Source organism: Myiozetetes cayanensis, unplaced genomic scaffold (genome assembly GCF_022539395.1).
Source record: "Myiozetetes cayanensis isolate MyiCay16 unplaced genomic scaffold, myiCay2020 scf13, whole genome shotgun sequence".
Classification (NCBI taxonomy): Eukaryota; Metazoa; Chordata; class Aves; order Passeriformes; family Tyrannidae; genus Myiozetetes; species Myiozetetes cayanensis.
The window spans coordinates 10,306,896-10,324,611 of NW_026086937.1; the positions used below are offsets into that span (position 1 = coordinate 10,306,896).

Below are 17,716 nucleotides of genomic sequence, written 5' to 3' on the forward strand. Positions count from 1 at the left end.
TCACCCACAGACATGTATCCCATCTTCTGCTGAAACATGTATAGGGTCATTGGAAATGGTGTCCTGTGTCTTCCTCAGCAGACTAAGTGAGAAGTACCTGCTGAAACTTTATTGCCTTTTCATGGATAAAAGAGCCTTTTGCTGTGAGTAGCATGCATGTGGTGCAAGGAATTTTATTTGGTGCCAAACTGTGAAATACTTATTACACACCTTAATTTTCTGGTTTTGTCCAGTATCCTCAAATTCCCAGTCCCATCACTGATTTCCCTATCTCTAACTCTTATTCTGGGCATTGGAAGTAGATTACTCTCTTCAAGAAAGATGCACATCTCAAATCAGTCATCCAGGCCTGCTGATATCTTTCAGAGCTTTGGTAGAGAGGATGCAAAATGAGGATTGTAAGAGGCAAATAGTCTCTCTATCCTGCTGGCAAATCCAGCAACATCCAATAGCATCCCTCCACAGCGCTTTCAAAGACTGTCAGCTCAGAAATGGACAGTGGCTCCATGTCTATCTTCTCTCCTAAAGCTCTCTCTACATAGCATGACTAATGAAAGCTGATGTTCTTACCTTCTTCCATTCATCTGGTGAGACTGCTCGGAGCAGATTGTCTGGCACCAGCTCCTTCAGGAATTTGGGGATGGTTGCCAGCTGCGTGCGGTCATTATTGAAACGCACTTTATAAATCAGCCCTGCCAGCTGGACAGCTTCATCCTTGGAACACTTGTGGTAACCTCTCAGGTACTTTGGCAGCTCCTAGAAGAGACCGGCTCTGAATTCAGGCAGAATGGGCTGAAGCAAACACTGACTTAAACATTCTATATCTGTAAGGTCAGGATGTGAGTATTGCCAAACACAGCCCAAGGACATCCCAGGAAAATCTGGGATGATCTTTAAAGGTCCTTTCCAACTCAAAACTTTCTGTCATTCTCTGTACAATTTATGGAGCGAGACAAGCACCTCCACGGAACAATTCGGTAAAGGAGCTGTGCGTAACATAGCTAAGGTGTGAACACTGAGAAATTAATCTGCTCCTGAGGCTGAGCTGTGCCTTCTGGAGGAATTCCTCTGGAAACTCTATAATGCAGGCCTTGGGGAGGGAGACAGTAATACTTTCTCAGGAGTGTTTCTGGGATCACACTCTATCTGTGCTTTAGGGAGCTGATTACCTGGTGGTAATGGAAAATGGTATCAGCTTTCAGGTCCTTCCCAGGAGTGACATTCAGCCACAGCTTTCTCATGAAGTACACCTCATATGCCACAGACATAGCAGTCCCTAAGGAAACCAGAGCTTGTTAGTTGTTCTCTGTGCCATTGACAGTTCTGCAGTTTTTAAATGGCTTGTGAGTTTCTTCAGAAAAGTAGTTCTGGTTTTAATAGTAAGAAACAAAATTGCTACCCAAAAAATACAAAAAGCCATTTTAGATGACCAAGAAAGCGATTAGTTGTCAGTTCCTGGACACTGCTCACACAGTGAGCTGAGATGTGGGCTCTCCAGAGATGAAGGAGAAGGTGAGGGTGCCAGCCATGGAGTGTTTGTTATTTCTTGGTGCTCATGACAGCTGCCTTCTGGTTTGCAGCACACCTGAATTCTGGTACACTGATGCAAGTACGTTCCCTGATGGCTGTGCTTACACAAACAAATTGTGATTTAGTGGACCCACAATTTATGCTGTGATTTTTGGAGCTCCTGGCAGCTGTGGGGAGAGAAGTTAGAAAGTCCTAGATACATGGACAGAGCTTCAGGAAGTTGAACCTCAGCTGTCCTGAAATAAGCAAAGATCAGGATAAACTGATATGAAATTTGAGTGGAGTTTGCTGTAGATTTCAAACTGTATGTTATATATGGGTGAGGGGGCTAAGTGCAAGGAATTGCTGTTATTACTATTACATTGTTTTATTCTAACAGGTGTTTTCCTGACAACAGAACTTGTGCTTGGGTATCACCAGGTAATAATTTGGTTAAAAATTTTCTGACAACCCAAGGAATGTAAGTGACACTGTGAAGAACCTATTTGCATTTGTTGGCTGATGCTTAATCCTTGAGGATCAACCTATATAACTTGTGTGTATCCAGCAGTATGTTTTGGATACACCAAAAGATTTTTGGTCAAAAAATCTTTGTTACCAATTTAAAGTTCCTGGAGAGATCCCCACACAGAGATGCTTAGGTGTTTCTGATAGCCTGTGCTTGGCTGCATTGGGTCATTTGCTCTGGTGCAGGCAGTAACCATGTGTGTACAAACAAAAATTATTTTAAAAGACTCTGCTAAACACTTCCCAAGATGAAGTGAATCCTACTGGATAAATCTGCTCTTTCCCAGTACAACACAGCATGTCACGCAGCTTCTTGTCATGCTGGCATTCTCCTTACCGTCTTTCCCTGGTTTGTTCCTCCTGTTCCAGTCTGTCACCTGCCTCAGTGAGTCAAAGAAATAGTCTGCTTCGTTCTGACTGATCACCTGCAGAGGCCAAGCAATGAAGGAGAGAAAGGAGGGATTAGCACATCATAGAAGTACTGCCAGTGCCAACATACCCAAAGATCAGGCTGAATTTTCTTTCCCTGTCTACAGTAAGAGGGCAGAATTACAGCAGGAAAGACAGAGGCAAGGGGAAAGAAGTAGAGAAATAGGAGAAGGAAGGTTCAATTTATTTACATTTCATATGGAGATTTTTATTGCATCCTCTGTTGCTTTTTGCTTTCGAAGCTGCTTATTGAAGTCAAGCTGGAGATGCCTGCCTTATTGTCAGCCATCTCCTCTTTGTAAAATGTTGTCACACACTGGGTTCCTCTTTTCAGGAAGGCAGCAAATCAGAAACTCCCTGTGCCTGGGTTCAGTGCTACTTTTGCCTTGATCACAGTTCCAGAGAGAAGGGACCTCTCAGCAAGGCAGCCAGACCAAGCTTCAGTTCAAGAAGGGCGAGCTCCTGACAAACTAGAGAGTAATCAGCTGGTGCTGGTTGCCCTTGCTCTCCTTAATCCCAGTGGGCACAGCTCTTGGGAAAAGCCTGAGTGGAAAAGGGCTGAATCCAGCACTAGGCAACATCCAACTTGCTACAATCCCAGCAGCTGCTAGAAAGCCCATGTCTTCTCTGCTTTTAGTACCACCTAAGTACTGGCAGACTGATAGAAACTTGCATCTCCAGCCAGCCCCTTCAAGGGATTTAAAATAATTGTCTGGTGCTAAAAGTTCTAGTCTAGGTTGTATCCCCTCAGTAAGACAGAAGCAGTAATGACCTGCTCTCGTCCTTGGCTTCATGCGGTTGTTTAGGTAGTCTAGTAAATAAGTAAGAGAGGAGGGAGAGTGGCCACAGCTGAGAAGAGTTACCTTGTCTGCAATCTTCACAAAGAGGCTGAAACCTTCCCAGGAGCTCAGCTGCAATTTAGAAGCGATGTTCTGGCACAGAGTCCGGATTTTGGTGTTTGTTCCCACATCAAATGTCTATGAGATAATAAGACCCTTGTTAGAGAGGAAGAAGTGAGAGCACTGAATGTCTTCAGACATGCTCCTGGGTGAATCTGTCACAGCTGGAAAAATGGCCATGTAAGTGCTCACCTGTTGTGTTTCATTGGGGAAGCAAATCTTGTGTGAGATCTTAGTGTTATTCTGTAAGATGGCCTCAACCTCCACAGGATGAGGTGCCCACTTCCTGCAGCCACTCCTGGAAAACACCACCACCATCATAAGAGAGATCAGTGCTGGATGTTTAATCATTGAGGAGCTGAACAACAGTATTCCAGCTGAACAACAGCCTCCACTCAAAATGCTGGTGCTGTGGGGCTCCAATGGACCTTCTTCACCCCAGTGAAATCAGTACACTAAAATCAAGAAACTAAGGGTCTTATTAGCAAATATATTAAAAGTGTGTTCTACTCTGCAGGGAGATTGCATGAACGAGGCACCTTCCTAGCCAGTACCATTGCCCCTTCTATAGATTGAGCAGCATTTCTCCTTACTGAAATGTGAAGATAATGGCTACAAGGAGAAATGCATTTTATTTAATTCTTGCATCAGGAAAAGATGTATTCAGATTGAAAATTACTTAAAGCACATAAGGCAAGTACAAAAAAAGTTTGGAGGGCTCCTGAAAGTGTCACATTTTATGTAAGAGCTGGAGTGCAATCACTGACTCAGGAGCTGCTAAGCTGTACAAACCCAGTTCTTAGAAATTATACCTCAGAGCAGAGCTGCTTTTTAAAGCAAAGGAACTGGCCCTGAAGTCTCAGTCATGCCAAAACCATGACACAGTTAAAGTGAGAACAAATCTAACACATTACCTCCTAGGGCTGGTATGTTCCTACCCGTGGTGGCACAGAGCAGGCTGTTTAGAGATTTTGTACACTGTAACAGCAGCTTGGTTGGAGAGGCACAGGGCCACCTCTCCCTGCAGCCTGAGCTAGGAATTCATTGCCAAGGTGAGATCAGTGGCCAGGATTCTGGGGATGAAGCTGTAAAGCTGTTTATGGAGGAAAAGGTACGTCCCCAAGGGCTCAGTTGGCTTCCCCTGAATGTATCATAGGTAGGTCAGTCTTTTGAGCTGACTGCCCTCCCCTTTCCAAAGAGAGCAGGTTACTTATAGGGAGAAGTTTGACTAAATGATCCTTGAAGGTTCCTTCCAACTGAAATAGTCAGTTCTGTTCTATTCTGTGCTGTTCTGTGCTGTTCTAAACAGGTGCAGGTTTAATCTTATGAAAAGAACTGCTCTTACAAGATGAGATTTGGTTTTGTTCCTTTCCCCATCCCCCAGGCTCCAGATCTGGGGAAGTTTAGCAAAGAGAATTCTCCTCCCAAACAGCCCATTCTGCTTTCCCCTCCCTGTTTGCCCTCTCAAAAGCAGCTCTGTAAAGCTCAACAGAGCTTGAATAGAGCATGAATAGCACATGATATAGGGAGGCAGGAATTTTCAAGTCTTCTCCATAGAAATAAACAATGAATAGCATTCCTTGCCATGCATTTTTCAGGGACTTCAAAGGCGAGTTCAGTGTGTGGTGTCATTTCCTCAGCAGTGCCAAAATCCATGCAAGGGGTTGTCCACTGTGTTAGCATTCCCCTAGAGCCTGACCCACAGGGCTCACAGACCAGATGTGGGGCTCAGCCTGAGAGAGGGGAGGATGGTGGAGCTGCAAGGAGAAATCATTGGGCAGCTTCTTTACTGATGAGGGCTGTGGCAGGCAGGTGGTAAATCACAGCATCATCAAAGGGGAGAAGTCTGGAGTCAACCTTCATGCCAAACTCTGTTCTCAGAGTGGTAAGCTGTGTGATTCCAGTGCCTGGAGGAATCTAGGGAAACCTTCCCCCTACAGTTCAGTTGATCCTTTCTGAAATCCTGGTAGCCCTTCTGCTCTCTCTGGTTGTGTCATGTCCATTGGAGCAACAAGTCCTTCAGAAGCTCAGGAAGCACTGTGGTTTGGGGGCCATGTTCGTTCAATCCTCACCAGCCTCAGGTAATGCCAAGTGGATGAAAAAGTGCCTTGCTGTGAGCCAGGTAAGTGTCAGGGCTTTGCTCATTTGGGTTTCTTCAAAGAGAAGAACTTGTATTGATCTTCTCCTCCCAGCATGGATCTGCTTTAGTTCACCATCAGAAAACCAACAGAGCCATAGCAGCACTCTGCAGATAGCAATGACTTTAGTGGTGCCCCTCCACTATGAGTATTGTATTTTCATCTGCATGTGCGCACCTCTTTGCTGCTGAGAGTCAACAAACTCCAGACTAATCCTCAGGCACATGCAAGAGAAACAAGGACATGCTGCCTCACCAAAGAAAAGTAAGGTCAGGACATAATCAATGACATCATTTCAAGCTGCATGCCCTCTTTGAAATACCCAAGTTTGAAACAGCAAGCTCTAGGAGTCAAGTGATTATGTGATGATGAACTTTTTAAAACTCTGTGAAAGAAAAAAGTGAAACTGTGACACAGATGACTTTCAGTGGTTCAAAGCCCATAAAGAGTTAAAAATAATTATCACTTATAAAAAAGAGGATTGTAAAGAGGGAAAGGAAAGTAAAAGTCGCATTATTTTAGCCCTTGTGGTTTTTGGAGCCTGACTGTTGATTTTTGAACACTTTGAGCTGTTTATCTGCCAGATCATTTACCTCATTACTGTCTGAATCCTCCGACGGCACCCTGGGGCCAGTGTTTCTTTCTGCCGTGTCTCTATGAACTTCTGGGCATGTTTGAGCAGTGACTTGCTGGGTGGGAAGAGGCCAGTGCAGAGCCAGAGGAGCTGCCAGCCCCTGGTCACGCTGTACCTGTGAACACAAAGCAAACAGTTCTGCTACAGCCACACGTAATTCTCTGTTCGACCACGCACCAGCCACAGGGAAGAGAAACACACTCCCATCATTCAGCAAAAAGCTGCAAATCAACAGAGCCCTCACACAGGCTCTAGCAGTCATTTGCTGAGCAACAACCACAGCCTGTATGTGAAAATAGTGCTGAGTTCTGCATGAGGAATACTCATGACAGTTGCAAGTCTCATGAATAAATATAAGCTCCAGGTTAACAGACATTTGGGCACCAGTGGCCCTGGTGCCATCCTCTTGGAAAGCCACTATCCATTTGCTGCTCAAGCTCACATGTATTTGGATTGTGGTTTCTCAGTGATTTGTAGTCACCTGCCCTCCACACTGGTGAGTTTTGCGCAGGGCACGAGCACTTCACGTGCAGTGACTTCCCCTCACACGTGCTCCTGTTCTGAAAAATGAACACGTAGATGGCACTGTGTAATGTGGTAGTTAGAGTTCTTAAACACCCCACAGCAAGTTGGTACCATTTTCAGGCAGAAACCCAGCTCTTCCAGCCACTGCACCTGTGGAATCTGCCAGTTGAAGTTCTTCTGGCACCTTGCCCTCACCAGTAAGAAAGGCTCTGCAGCCTGGAGGTGGCCAGTCATTCTGCCTTCAAAGCAAGGGGCAGAACACACTTCAGTTGTGTCCCAGGATTACTCTGAAATGCTCAGTGGTGTGAAGTGGTTTTGTCTGGGAAAGTCAGCATGTCTGGCTCTGAAAGGGCCATTGCTGAATAAAGAGATCCTTGCTTCTCTATTCCCATTTACTGTTCTCATTTTGCAGATGAAGACATGCTATTTTAGTCTCTTTTATACTCTATAGATCAGTGGCGTTTGTGTCTGTGCGAGAACGGGACATGGTCCACAGCACAGCAGCCTGGGAAGGACGAAAGATTTGTTGCTCTGGCTGTTCTAATGAAAGTGTATGGAAATAGCCACCTTTCAAGCATTGGTTTTTCCACATCAGTGATCCTGCTCTAAACAGCGACTAAATTGGTGGAGCACATCAGGCATGGCTCTGGCACCATGGTTACACACTGTGCATTAAATAGCCTGCAAGATTTACTGCCTGCAAGGAAATGTAACAGTCAGTGATTGCAAACTTGGTAAAGGTTCCACTAAGTGTAATACTTGTGGAAAAGTGAGAAAGAAAATAAATAAATGGAAAGTTCCTTCTATAACTTTTGCAGTGACACAATGCAGCCAGAAACAGACAAAGCATTTTGTTAATAATTAGTATGATTTTAAGCTTCTTTTGGCAATGGATTTCCCCTGGAAGTAGGTCAAATTCTCATTTTGTGAGTGGGGAAGAAAACACCAGCCTGTTTCAGAGACTTTTATGTGGGCAGGCATCTGTGAAACCAATCTGTTCTGCAAGGCAGTTGTGTAATCTAATTAATATAACAAAAATATTTATTCACTGGTGGTAAAAATCTAGTATGAACTATGTGCTTATGAAGGGAAGTGCTGCCATTGGGAAACCTAAATGGAGGGTTAGCAGAGCAGTCACTGATGGGATGCAAGGACTGTGCAGTGCCATATTTTCTGCACAGACTGCCTTAGGAGCAAGAGAGCCTCAGTAACACCTTGCCTGCCTCACACTGTGCTGCACAGAATGCTGATGGGAGCAAAGCAGCAGCTCAGGGGAGATGGCTGATGGTGCTCTGTGGCCTCTCACTGCCAGGCACGGGTCCCAAGTGCTCCACAAATGTGAGCCCCACAGCACTGCCTGGCAAAAGGGAAAGTGTCACTCCAGCTATCCTTCCCCTCTGTTCCTGATCCCCACCTGCACTTGAGGCCTGGCTCTACCAGGAGCAGGCTGTGTGCACCCAGGGGAGTACCTGTTTTTGTTCTCAGTCAGTTGCTTCATAATCTGACAGTAAATCTCATCCCGCAGGACCTCCTCCTGGATAGCTGCCACAAATATCTGGTCAGTGACTTCCACGGAGGAGTGTGTCTGTTTGGAGGGATAGTCTCCCATGAACTTCATGATGGGTGAATGTGCTGTTAAGGAGAAAAGCAGGCCAATTTTGGAAGGCAAGTGGGAAGTTTTATCTGGATCCTAACATGTTGGGGACTCTTTTGATGCCTAAGTGGCAAATTCTGGGAGGAAGGTCTTGAGCATGCTCCCTGCCTGTCCCCTACCCCCTTCCCCTGTGCAGCAGTCACTGCTTGGCTGTGATTTGTACTGTGTTAGCTGCTTGCTCTGGGCATATGCAGTAAGTCTCACTCTCTCCTGAAGACACATTCGCAGTTAAGTGAACTATCAGGAGCTGTGGAGCACTGGGAGGGAACAGGAAAACCTTTCCTCTGTAGACCAGGGACACAGATTTGATACATCCCACCTTTATGTCAGTGTGTCCCCTCTAATGCAGTTAGGTGTGTCAATAGAGGTTAGTTTAGTGGAGGCTTTTCCGTCCCCTGAGGGTTCTGAGGTCCCAAAGAGAGGGGAGAAAGGATATCAATGAAAGCCTGACAGGCCAGATCCCGAAGATCAGGGTCTGCGCACGCTCTCTTCAGCAGTGGCTGTTTCAGGGGCTCCTTAGAGTGTGCCCACAGTTGACTGCGCCCACGGGATTTCTGGAGAACAGCTTTGCTGATGGATTCCTTCTCAGGAGTCCTGAATGAAGACAAGTGCAGGCAATACAAAATTACTGGATCAGTATTGCTGTGAACATAGCAGGTCATTGTCACATAGTCCTATATCTAGACATGTTCTTTCCCAAGACATTGATCTCATATCTCCTTTGATCCTGTCGGTGAACAAGAGCAGGAAAATGTAGTTTCCTGTATATCCAGAAGGGAGGTTTGCAAAAAGAAGAAAGGTTTTAGAAAACTAATTTTCCCCTTCTCTCTGAGGCCTGAAATGTTGTGTACCCTTGCTGAAGATGGGGTGAGAACTAAGAATAGGGCCTGCTGGGAAGAAGTGACTCCAGCTTGAGTTCTACCCTCCCCTTTGCATTTCTGCAGACTTAAGATACAACAGACCATGTGCCAGAATCTCTGCACATCCAAAGTCACAATTACAGGGAACAAAGAGAGGGAACTCAGAAATGGGAGATGCCATTACATCCTAGGCTTTAAAGATCACTGATCAGTAAGAACTTTCCTAGGGGCGTACACCACAGAGAGCTTCACCTGAAGTGTTCGTAGGAGAACTCCTCCAGGGTGTAAGGCTTCACTTTGACATCCTCTTCATCAGGTTCCTCCATGAAGGAATTCTGTGAAGCTGTCCTCCTCTGGTCTGGAGACATCATCAGCAAACTCTGTGATGACACAGCCACATAGAGGTGTCACATGGGGACAGGTCTCTGCACAGGTTGTCAGGTGTTGCTTAGCATACGTGCACAGGTAGTGCTCTGTGCCACCCAAGACCTTCTGTCCCCAAAGCAGCTTCTCCAGAGACTCAAGAAAGACCTGGGAACAGTTGACTTAAGAGCAATTTCCATAGACTCAGCAGTAGTAGACATCGAAATGTTTCTGACTTTCTGAAGCACAACACATTTTACGATGCACCTGTTATTGTATTTTGGCCCCAGTTTTTCTGCTTTTTACCTGTTAGCAGAGTATCCAATGTACTGAATCTCCAAAACTGAAGACAAAATTGTTAGCAGAGGGATCAATGGGAAACCTTGACTCTCTCAAAGATTGTACTCTTTTAAAGTGGCTTGCTGCACTCAGAGCTTCCCCTGAGGCATAATGTGATCACCACTCAACCCAGTGTGAATGCAGGGAAATTCAGCTGCACACCCATATCCACTAATTGCTACCAGTCCCAGGCACTGAACTCTCCCATGGTGAACAGACTGGGTGTTTTTTAAAAAGTTGTTGCTTTTGTGCAACTGCAGCCTTGTCCTTAGAGTCTGGGCTAGGTTTAGGTTTGTTTTCAGACAGGACACAATAAAATGCTTTGTTTCAATGGGAGGTATAGAATTTATTATCTTCCAGTTATAAATTTAATCATATTTAACATTGTTATTATCATTTATCTTCCAGTCTCTTCACAGAGTGTGCTTAGCTTTTCTTACCAGCACTTGACTAGAGGGTTTTGTGAGAGAAGGAATGATGTAGATGTCTTCCAAAAATACATTCCCTGTTTTGCCTGTCCTTTCATTCTGGGCATGGATCCAGCCAGAGTTTTCATCCAGCCTTTTGTCTTGGGTGAAGATTAGCAAGTCTCCCTTCTTGAAGGACAGGATATCAGGGTCTTCTGGAAGACAGAATAAGGGAGCACTGTTCCATCTTGACAGTCCAAGAAAATGCAAAGGGATTGCAACATGAAAGACAAGGGAACTGTATTTTGAAGGCCTAAATTCAGTTAGCAATAGAAAGTGATCTGTGTAAATATGGCTAATTATACAGTAACACTTCAGAGATATCACTTTAGTTTCCTCTGATGGCCTGATTTTGATCCACTCAGGCCAATGGTAAAACTCCATTTCATTCACATGGATGCTGATTTTGTGTCTAGACTGGCAGCAAAGCACGGAAAAAACTTAGTAGTTGTAAGTAGCTGAAGTTAATGTTTACATTTTAAACCCCTCATGTCTGTTCGAGCCAACTGTATTCCACAGAAAATTCCAATTTACTGCCTCTGTGAAATTCTTCTGGAAAATATTTCCAGGAAGCCCAGACCCAACTTCCTACTATAACCAAGCTGAGTTTTGGGACACTGTACTATCTAAATAAAATACGCAAAGAGGTAGAATGAGGAAGAAAAGGTGATTTGTATGCAAAGGTACTGAATCCCATTTCCTTATGCTCTGCATTGCTGTGCTGAGGCATCCCTCCTGGAGCAAAGGGACTCCTGCTCGAGTTCTTCCTGTCCTCTGTGAGCCCCTTCCAAAACTGGCCTGCTTTTCTCCTTAACAATCCAGATTTCTTCCCCACCCTGTAGAAAAGTTGTAAGACTTACCCTGGGATTTTTTCTCATGCATTGCCACAGCAAATGGTGATTTTTTCTTCAGTCCTTCCAGGAATGTCACCACCAGTTCAGCAATGACAACACTGTTTACGGATGTCAGGACAAACTCCTCGGCACGAAGCGTGATGAGAGTGCAACTCTGTCCAAATGACTTCACTGCCCTATGTATTAATGAACAATTTGTTACCAGAGCATCTGAAAAGCTTACAGACTCATCTGCAAACACAGCCAAGGCACCTTCAACTCCTTGCAGATAACTCCCTTAGAGTGAGTATTGGTAGCTCTTAATTTGCCTGCCCATGAACTGGGCAGTTTTCCCTTTCTGTTTCCCAGACTTAGGCTAAGCCACCTTTCCAGGCACAGATCAGATCACCTAAGGAGATGGCAGGGGAAGTACATGCTTTCTGAGTATGGAAAAGATGCCTTTTTCAGATATTGTCTTTCTGGGGCCCTCACCTGTTGGTGTGGATGCCAGTTATCTCTGGGAAGGTCAGCTCGAGGAGCCGCTTTTCTGACTCATCCAAGAAGCAGATACCTTTCCAATTTATAGCAACGATGAAGTGGTTCTTAGGCAAGCTGGGCCCTGAAAATACAGAAAAAAATTCTTATCAATGCTATACAAGTCGTCGTCTTGTATCTGTCCTCTACGTCCAGGCTCCAATATTACCTGAAAACTTAGTGACTTCAAAGAATCGGGAAAAAAGCAAGGGCCAGTGAAAGCGAGCAAAATCTACAAGCTGCTCCTTCACAGTCTGAGAGGAGAGATGGTCCTGTGTGTATGGGGCCTGCAGGATAAAAACACACCCAAGGTTTGCTCAGTAAAATCTGGTTTGCATGATCTGCAGACAATAAAGAGCAAGCCTGATCCCAGAGATTCCCAACAACCCTCTGCTGTCATTGGTGCCAAGGGTACCTGGCATAAGGAAATCAGGAGCAGTCTCCAGAGGCCCAAAGCACATGCAAAGATGTGCAAAGCCACAGGCATGTGGATTCCAAATTTCCCCCCAACCCACACTGTTCAGAGTCTAACACACTTTGTGTGCCGTGGAAATAATTCAGGTAATCCATTTCTAGATCAAAACCAACATTCCATCCCACGTTCATCCTAACTTGGTTGCTTTAAAAGCTAATCTATTCAGAGATTTAAATGTACTTTTTCATTCTGCCCCCCGATGAGTCTTAAATGGAATAGTGAGTGGAAAGGTTCTCTGCTCCCCCAGCCCTAACAAACTATTTGGGATATACGAACTGAGCTGGTTTTCCTTCTTCCCCCCCAGACCATTCATAAATGGAAATGGTAAAAGAAGCAGAAGCTGGTGCTCAGGAGTGGTTACCCAGCACTGCCAGACAAACCTCTTACCTTAGCATGTGCATAGGTTATAAGGCTCACCCACTTTTCCAGGGGCTTGGACTTCAGCTGTTTCACTGGGATACAGTCATGGAGCACCTTCTGCACAAGGTCATTGTTGATGGAATCTCCAAATTGGATATAACAATATTTTGCACCTATTTCCACCAAATCCTCCTCCTGAAACAATTAATCCATTAAAAGAGGCCTAGAAAGATGTCACAGAGGCCAGATAGCCTCATTTAACCTTGAAGTCAGTTTAAGAATGGGGTTTTCTCCATTTTTGTCTAGAAAACTCTTTAAGGAGTGATGAAACGCACACAATCATAGCATCAGAGAAATTATTAGCAAAGACATTTTAAAATAAGACCCAATTTACCCCTCTGGACATGCCTCCTACTGCCACATGAACTGAAAGTCACAGGGAAAGAAAAATTCTGATTAAAGCTGCCAGTGTGACATCTTGCCCAATCATCTGGACAGGAATTGTTCACTAAGAAGGGAAGGATTGTCCACATCCACTGCAAACTTGGTTCATCTTCAGGCTTTTTGATGTGGGAAGTGCTAACACAGTTTTGTCTCGTTAGGAGACGAATCGGGAGGCCCACCTTCTCACAGCGGTACTCTCCAAAGCGGATGCCGCGAATGACTTGGTGGTAAATGAGATCAGTGCTGACGGGATCCTCCTGGGAGTTGTGCCAGGGGGTGAAGATTTCCTTCCGGAAGTAGAGGCGCCAGGGCGCGTGGCGCTCGTGGGTGCCCCGCTCCCTCACCAGCTGCTCGCACTGCGAGATGGCATCCAGGACGTGATCCCGGCCCCCGCCCAGCGACCACACCTGCCACAGAGGGACACTGCATTACTGGCATGCCTGCTCTGGGGCTGAGGGAAGGACAGCAAGCACGAAGCCCCTGCTCTCCCGACAGCAGGAAAACCTCCGGAAAGATAAGCAGAGGGATGTGCCAGTTGTATGCGGTAAGTGGAAGTGTTTTCACTAGTCAGTTATGTGACCTGGCAAAGGAAACCTCGCGGGGCTGCAGCAGGAATTGCTAAGTGGCGAGCCAGCAGAAAGGCAGAATAGGATTATCAGGTCCTGAGATCCAGCTGGGATCCAGAACTGATTTGGCCTGAGTTCGGGGCTGGTTTGAGGGTGCTCCAGAAGTCAGAAGGAGTCCTCAGTGAGGCTGAGTGGGCAGCAGCAACTGCACAGAAAGAGAAGGGAGCTTTCATTCTGTTTTTCTACACTTTACCTTATCAAACACAGCGATGTAGAGTGAAAAACCAAAGGCATCCTTCAATTTGATTTTATCTGCTATGAACTGACAGATCTCTTTGGCAATGGAAGCAGAGTCTGCAGGGACAGTGATGCTTTGGCCGTTCATGAGGGTGACATTAAACATAATGGGTTTCTTCTGCTTTGTTGCCTGTAAGCCAGAATTAAATGAGAGAAAAAAATTATGGGCAAACCTCACTTTTCTCTGAAGAATGAAGAAACCATTTAGATTTGAGCTCCACACACTGTACTACACACTCAGCAATCTAAAAGAGAATCTCCAAAACCCACACAGTTTCTTCAATGCATGGTGATCTGAAATATAAATTACATCCCTGGAGCAGCACTGGGCTTGAGTTCTCTCCTCAGGAGAGGTCATTGTCTCACAACAGTGTAGACTGATAGACTTTTCATGAGCCACAGTTGTCCTGATGACTTCTGGGAACAGCCTTGCACACATCAGTGGAGATGGCCTGAATCAAGTGGTTTGCCCAGGATGATGTGTGTTAGCCAACAGGGTCACTGAGATTTAGGAAGGAATTTAACTGAGGCTTTTACTTGAAGGGGAGGGGGTGTGTGACTTACAATTAAAGGAGGAGGGGGACAATATAGCTCTATTAAACTCCTTTCCATTTTAAAAGCATAAGCCCAGCTCAGTTTTTTCCAAAAGTGATGGTAAGAGCTTCCCTCAGGAGGTGGTTTCTGGCCTGTGGCTCCTGAGTGGATGGAAGTATCTCCCTTCAAATCACGTGCTGCAGCTTTTAACTTACATCCTCTACTGAATGTAGCCTAACTAAACAGCAAGAAGAGGTGTATGCAAGGAACTGCCCAGGCCAAGGCAGCTGGTCTTCAATCCCCTTGTGCGATTGATTTCCATGACTGGATTTAGGAAAATCTGTTAGTGCAGGTTAGTAAATGCAGAGCAGCACAAAATGGATACAAGGAAGCAAAGAGGGAGGTGGTACCTGCAGCTCCAGCCAGCTGGGCGGCTCGGTCCGTGCCCCGTTGATGTAGGTGCGTCTCAGGCGCTCGGCACAATAAGGAGCGTAGCCCGCGGGCCCGTGGTGGATGAAATTCAACAGGTACTGTGTGCACAGAGAGAGGGAGGGAACACTGATCCTCTCAAAATATTACAGGCCTTTTGTAGCTGATACACTAGATTAGAGTGATCCATTAGCTTTCAGTTCATCAGACAATACTAAAGGTTAGGGTTTTCAAAATTAGTGGAATTAGTGTTTTCAAAAATGAGGTTTGAGACACTTGGTTTTCACTCATTCTTCAGAGCTTTCAATCCAGAGGGGAAGACTTGTGTCAGTCTATTCACTTGTTTAATTATGTGACAAATATTAGACAGGGGAGACTTTATTCTATGATTAGGTTAGAGCAACTAATTCTTCAGGTGAAGAGCCTGAAGTCTGTATGAACAGTGCTGGGAAAAGAGTTAATTGCAGTTAGAACTGATACTTTCAGTTTTACCAACTTCTCTGGCAATATCAGTAGCTGAAGTCCATGATTAAGATTGGACTTTGGAAGAGAAGAATTGGATAAACTGAGCTTTTGCAGACTGTATGGCTATCGGGTGACATAGACTGGTATTTGCATATCTGTATTTAGTGCAAGCATGAGTCATTCACCTGGCTATTTTAATGATTAAGAATTCCCAGAGGTCATGTGTCTTTTATGAATTCTGCACAGTTCAGAGTCCTTGGATGAAGACTGGTATCAAAATATGATGTGTTTGGTTTGTTACAAGTAGTGTCTATTTAGCAGCATTTATGATTAATCATTTGAACTGGGGTGTCAGTAAAGCAAGGCTGAAGGTTCAGGCACATCCATAGATCCTGTTTGCCTTTGAAATCTAGGAGGAAGGCTGATATCAGGTTGGAGCCACAGATTAGGTTTTTATCCTGTGGTGAAGTGGATTTATCATCCATTTAAACTTGGAAATGCATGATTTAAGAAAAGGCCAAATCTCTATTGGATTTTTTAGGGCTTGTAAATGAAGGGTAAGAATTGGTAAAATATGAGGGGTGATTTTATACTGGCCTCCTGAGTATATTTAATCACTAAACTGGAGACACCTTTTAAATGTTGGAAAGGTAGAACTGGAGAGGTTAAAATTTGCCAGATTCTTTGCAGATTAGAGATCTAAAATGAGAGCTGTGATGAAAAACAGAATCCAACCTGTATGACGTGTAATGAAAAAAAATTAAAGGTGAATGCAGCACTAATTTCTTTAAATTCTCAGGTAAGGATATGAGATGAGAGAGTTTCTGCTGAAACCACAGCACCAGCTGCTGTGGCAGCCAAACGTTTTGTGTGGCTGTCAGCATCAAAAACATCAAAATACACAAGATCCCAGGTGAGCTGAGGCCCGTGAGCTGCTGTTGGCAAGGTTAGCAGTGTACCTTCACAAAGGTGTCTGAGGGAGGAAAGCAGCCAAGGCAAAGGGACAGAAGGATCCAGCCGCGAGCGTAGCTGCTCCTGTTGCTGTTTTCAGTGAGTTGCTTGCAAATCTGGCAGTAAATCTCATCTCTGTAATGAAAGATGTGAGAGCAACAGGTAATGATTCACTGTCTTTCAGCTGCCTTTGGCTACATTTCCACTGCAAGCACGGTGCAATCGCAGCATGATGAAGTTGATCTGAGCTGGATTTGACTGTGTTAGCTGGGATACCACCTGTGATGCACCACAGGAAATAACCTGGTCATGGAAAAGGACCCTGCTTAATGTTATATATTTATATATTTTTATATTTATATACAAACTTGGAGTGAATCCTTGGACAGGCATGGAGAAAAGAGCACTTCAGAGTGAGCTTCTGGAAATGCAAATTGCCTGCAGCAAGGACATATGGGAAACAGATTAAAAAATCTATATATGGACAAAACTTCTTTTAAAAAATCATCTTAATTTTTCCAGACTCTTGCAATGCACATTTGGCAAATCTTATGTGGGAGGACGTAAGTTGGATAAGTTTTTGGTTCCCTGATAGAACAGAGACCGAGGGGATAGGTACTTAGCCTGTGGCTGTTATGATACATGGATTGAAGGCAATTTTTGCCAGCTGAGAATCTGCTTCAGGGCGTGTCTTGACTGAAACAAAGTGACTATGTAGAGAGGAAAGCAGCCCATGACTGAGGCCAAGGCAGGGCCTGTGCCTGTGGGCTTTGTTAGAGAAAAGTGTTATTTAAGCTAAAACAGAGGAGAGGATTCATGGGGTCAGGCCAGGACCAACCACCCTCTGTCTTATCCTCACACCATGCTTGGCCTAAGGTCCAGCCTCACACTGCTTGTGGTCAGGATTTCTTCTTAGTGGCTGATACACTCAGCATTCCAGACCTTCAGCTGTCTCTGATTTAGGGACGTTGTTTGAGGACTCAGCAACAGGCTATTGGGAAACCTCTCATCCCCCTAGTGTACGTTAACTCCATATTCCTCACTCAGATGAGTGGCTGTTCCCCCTCATCCTAGGGCTGTGTTCCACCAGACAGGGTTACAGCCCTGAGCTCTGCCCCTTTCCATACCTGTGGGGTATTCAGAAAGCCAAACATGAAGGCAGCTGGCCTAAACTGCAACATGAAAATACTGGAAAAGACAATAAAGGAGTCACTCTCCAGGACTGTGGAAAGGGAATGCTGGATTTCCTTGATGTAATGGGCGTCTGGTTCTAGGAAGGAGGTACAAAATTCCTACCTGATGGCAGGACGCAGAATTGCATTGCCAATAATGAAGTGCACTTTTTCTAGGTTGGACATAGGTCTCTCAGAGATCGAGGTGTCCTCTTGGAAAGCCTCTTCTCCGCTTCGCAGCTGGTCTGTCACCTGAAGGAAAACCAAGTAGAACTTTCTTGTACTGTCCTGTCCAGCCCTAAGAACATGGT

The 17,716-nt window shown here is 45.0% G+C and overlaps 1 protein-coding gene across 1 annotated transcript in view; it reads right to left on the reverse strand.

Moving 5' to 3' along the window:
• The window catches only part of LOC126636106 (unconventional myosin-VIIb-like), a 47,437-nt gene that overhangs the window by 2,801 nt on the left and 26,920 nt on the right, over nt 1–17,716 (reverse strand). The window contains 19 exon segments of the mRNA XM_050307990.1: nt 571–756; nt 1,170–1,276; nt 2,375–2,462; nt 3,330–3,443; nt 3,558–3,663; nt 6,097–6,252; nt 8,132–8,285; nt 8,753–8,910; nt 9,429–9,556; nt 10,319–10,500; nt 11,206–11,375; nt 11,671–11,797; nt 11,882–11,999; nt 12,575–12,742; nt 13,171–13,398; nt 13,811–13,984; nt 14,799–14,918; nt 16,242–16,368; nt 17,530–17,657. Of these exon segments, the coding sequence (XP_050163947.1) occupies nt 571–756; nt 1,170–1,276; nt 2,375–2,462; nt 3,330–3,443; nt 3,558–3,663; nt 6,097–6,252; nt 8,132–8,285; nt 8,753–8,910; nt 9,429–9,556; nt 10,319–10,500; nt 11,206–11,375; nt 11,671–11,797; nt 11,882–11,999; nt 12,575–12,742; nt 13,171–13,398; nt 13,811–13,984; nt 14,799–14,918; nt 16,242–16,368; nt 17,530–17,657 (2,739 nt within the window).